We start from the raw sequence: 3,230 nt of genomic DNA on the forward strand, positions 1-3,230 counted from the left end.
ACGCTCTTTGGGAACGTGCTGGTGTGCGTGGCAATCGTCCGCTACCGGCACCTGAGGAGCAAGGTCACCAACATCTTCATCGTGTCCCTGGCTGTCTCAGACCTGCTGGTGGCTGTGCTAGTCATGCCCTGGAAGGCGGTGGCTGAGGTGGCCGGGTACTGGCCTTTTGGGGCTTTCTGCAACATCTGGGTGGCCTTTGATATCATGTGCTCCACAGCCTCCATCCTGAACCTATGCGTGATTAGCGTGGACAGGTACTGGGCTATTTCCAGCCCTTTCCGCTATGAGAGGAAGATGACCCAACGGTTGGCTCTAGTGATGATCAGTGTGGCATGGGCTTTGTCTGTGCTCATCTCCTTCATCCCTGTCCAGCTCAACTGGCACAAAGGTGGGGATGTTGCTGCTGGTGATATTGGAGATGGATTTGGCACTGGCTGGGCAGCAGCAGGTGCTGTCACCACCTGGGCGGAAGATATGAGCACCACATGGGTGGCATTAGCAGCAATGAGACCCTCTGATGGGACCTCTGGCAGCAATGATACCCTCACTGGACCATCAGAGAGCTGTGACTCCAGCCTCAACAGGACTTACGCTATTTCATCTTCCTTGATCAGTTTTTATATCCCAGTGGCTATCATGATAGTTACCTACACTCGAATCTACCGCATTGCCCAGGTGCAGATTCGTCGTATCTCTTCCCTGGAGAGGGCAGCCGAGCATGCGCAGAGCTGCCGGAGCAGCCATGTTGACTGCCACCGTCACACAAGCCTCAAGTCCTCCATCAGGAAAGAGACCAAGGTGTTGAAGACTCTGTCCATCATCATGGGTGTCTTTGTCTGCTGCTGGTTGCCGTTCTTCATCTTGAACTGCATGGTTCCCTTCTGCGAGAGCCCACCCAGTGACCCCCATGCTGGCCTTCCCTGTGTCAGTGAGACCACCTTTAATATCTTTGTCTGGTTTGGTTGGGCCAACTCTTCTCTCAACCCCATCATCTATGCCTTCAATGCTGACTTTAGAAAGGTCTTCTCCAATCTCCTGGGATGCGGTCAGCTTTGCTCTAGTACTCCAGTGGAGACTGTTAATATAAGCAATGAGCTTATCTCTTACAACCAGGACACGCTTTTCCATAAGGAGATAGTGACTGCTTATGTTAACATGATCCCAAATGTGGTTGACTGTGAGGAAAATCGCGAGGACCCTTTTGATAGGATGTCCCAGCTCTCCCCTGACCACGAGGTTGCCACTGACTCTGTCTGTGAGCTGGACTGTGAGGGGGAGATTTCTCTAGGCAAAATAACACCTTTCACTCCAAATGGTTTACATTAAATTGCATCCCATCCTGGTCAGTTCTTCTTGGATTATACAACAAAATATTAGCACTGAGTGGAAAAACCTGCTTGATTTTATGCTATAGTTTGGTCAGTGACTTCGTGCTAAACTCACATCTACGTGTAGCACTTTGCAGGATGTAGACAGTCATACAGGGAGCTGGCAGCACAAACTTGATTCAGCACTTCCCCAGGCTGAGAGAGGACCAGGCAGTTGGGTTGATTAGCTGTGGTGAGGTATGGTGGTATAATTACAGTCAGTTCATGTTTGTAACATGTTTGCAAATGAAAGGTGCCGTTGTCAGTGCTAAGTATTACAACTTTTAAAATCAGGGACACATGTGGCTGGCATAGACATTAAATAGAAAAAATTCTAGGCTGTTCGTTTGTTCAGATCTTATGTTTCTTTTTCTCTGTTGTTTTTTGTTTGGTTGATTTTTTTGTTGTTTTTTAAAGATAGAAATAGTGAGGTGGTGATTTGGATGATTATTTAAATGCCTGTTTCTGCCAAAACAGTTTATGTGAAATCCATGTTCTTCTAGGCGGCGTTGTTGCCTATATATTCTTGCCATGTTCCCAGATGAATAAATAAAAGTTACATTGATCAAGGGGTTATTATCTTTCATTTATCACCCTGAAAGGTTTACAACAAGTATTTCAAACTTTAACATTTCTGTTTGAATGGTTGGGTTGACTAACAGCTAAACCCTATTATTTTAAAAGCAAAATAGTCTGTATAGAAAATACAATTTTTGAATAAAAGCAAGGCTTATATAGGAATGATTTACTTAAATGAACTCTTTTACATGGCTCTACTTACAGCTAGATTTATGCCTGTTTTTCTTTAGTATTAATAGCTGATGCTATCCCTCTCCGCAGCTAAGAATATCAAGTATACATACCTACAAGCTATTAAAACTTTCCACTTAATTCTATACTTGAACTTACTTTCTAAAGATAGTATTCATGAGAAGAGTTTGGTGATAGAATTAGGAGCTGGATGTGTCTAAAACCAATAATTATGTTTGAAAATGATGCTAATGATCAGCATTTCCCAGTGTAGACATTAGAGAACTCATTCAAACCAAGAGAAGAAAAAGATGCTGTTGATATATTGTTTTAGTTATTTACTTATTAACCGGAACTTAAGTATACTTTAAGTGCTTTGGCTCTACAAAACATTTTAAGGCAGTCTTTAAAAATTGTAAGAGAGTATTTTAAGCTCTGTTTCTATTGAAACATTTATATCAAATGGAATATTTTATTTAGAAACATTTGTAAGCTTTCAGCTCAGAAATCAAAAGTGATCTTATTTCCAAGACAAATGATCAAAGGTAGTACAAGCAATACCAATATTTATTTCAAGTTTTGGCTCACAAAATGAACAACATTTGAATTCATTTGCCCTTTAAAAATACCCATGCCATGAGCTCAGCAGATTTAAATTGAATGGTAGGTGTTGATTCAGTAGCACTCCCTCCTAATGGTCCTGACCAACTCACCTGGGAGCTCCCCCCATCCTGCCTAACTGGGAGCTGAAGGCCCCTGTATGATGTCTGGGGGAGAAGTAGGATCTGCACTAGTCGGCGTGCTTCAGGAGGAGTCATTTAAGCAGATGCTGGGATTTGTGAATGTTATGCACTTAGGATTGAGCCTCTTTGGAAGTCAAGCCCCTAATACTGGTTTGGGGATTGTCTTACCACCCCTTGGGATACGGGGTGGAAGAAGCGCGGGAGGCATGCAATTGAAATCCCTTTGTGGTTGCCTCAGCTGCAGTCCGGTTTTGTCTGTAAGCAACGTTTTGTGTGTGTAGTCTTTGATGTTAATTGGTTATATCATCGTTTTGGATTATCTTTTCAATCGCTTGTCACTGAAGATTGACATCTACCTGAGCATTTTCTT

General features: G+C 43.1%; 1 protein-coding gene across 1 annotated transcript; it reads left to right on the forward strand.

Annotated features, from left to right (window-relative positions):
* Window positions 1–6: 6 nt before the first annotated feature.
* DRD5 (dopamine receptor D5) lies at window positions 7–1,934 on the forward strand (the record flags this gene model as incomplete). Its single annotated transcript, XM_009328854.1, has 2 exons — window positions 7–448; window positions 560–1,934. Coding segments are annotated over 2 exons (1,209 nt in total), but the record flags the coding sequence as incomplete, so codon positions are not given.
* Between the last annotated feature and the right edge of the window lie 1,296 nt (window positions 1,935–3,230).

This window comes from Pygoscelis adeliae, unplaced genomic scaffold (genome assembly GCF_000699105.1).
Source record: "Pygoscelis adeliae isolate BGI_AS28 unplaced genomic scaffold, ASM69910v1 Scaffold66, whole genome shotgun sequence".
NCBI lineage: Eukaryota > Metazoa > Chordata > Aves > Sphenisciformes > Spheniscidae > Pygoscelis > Pygoscelis adeliae.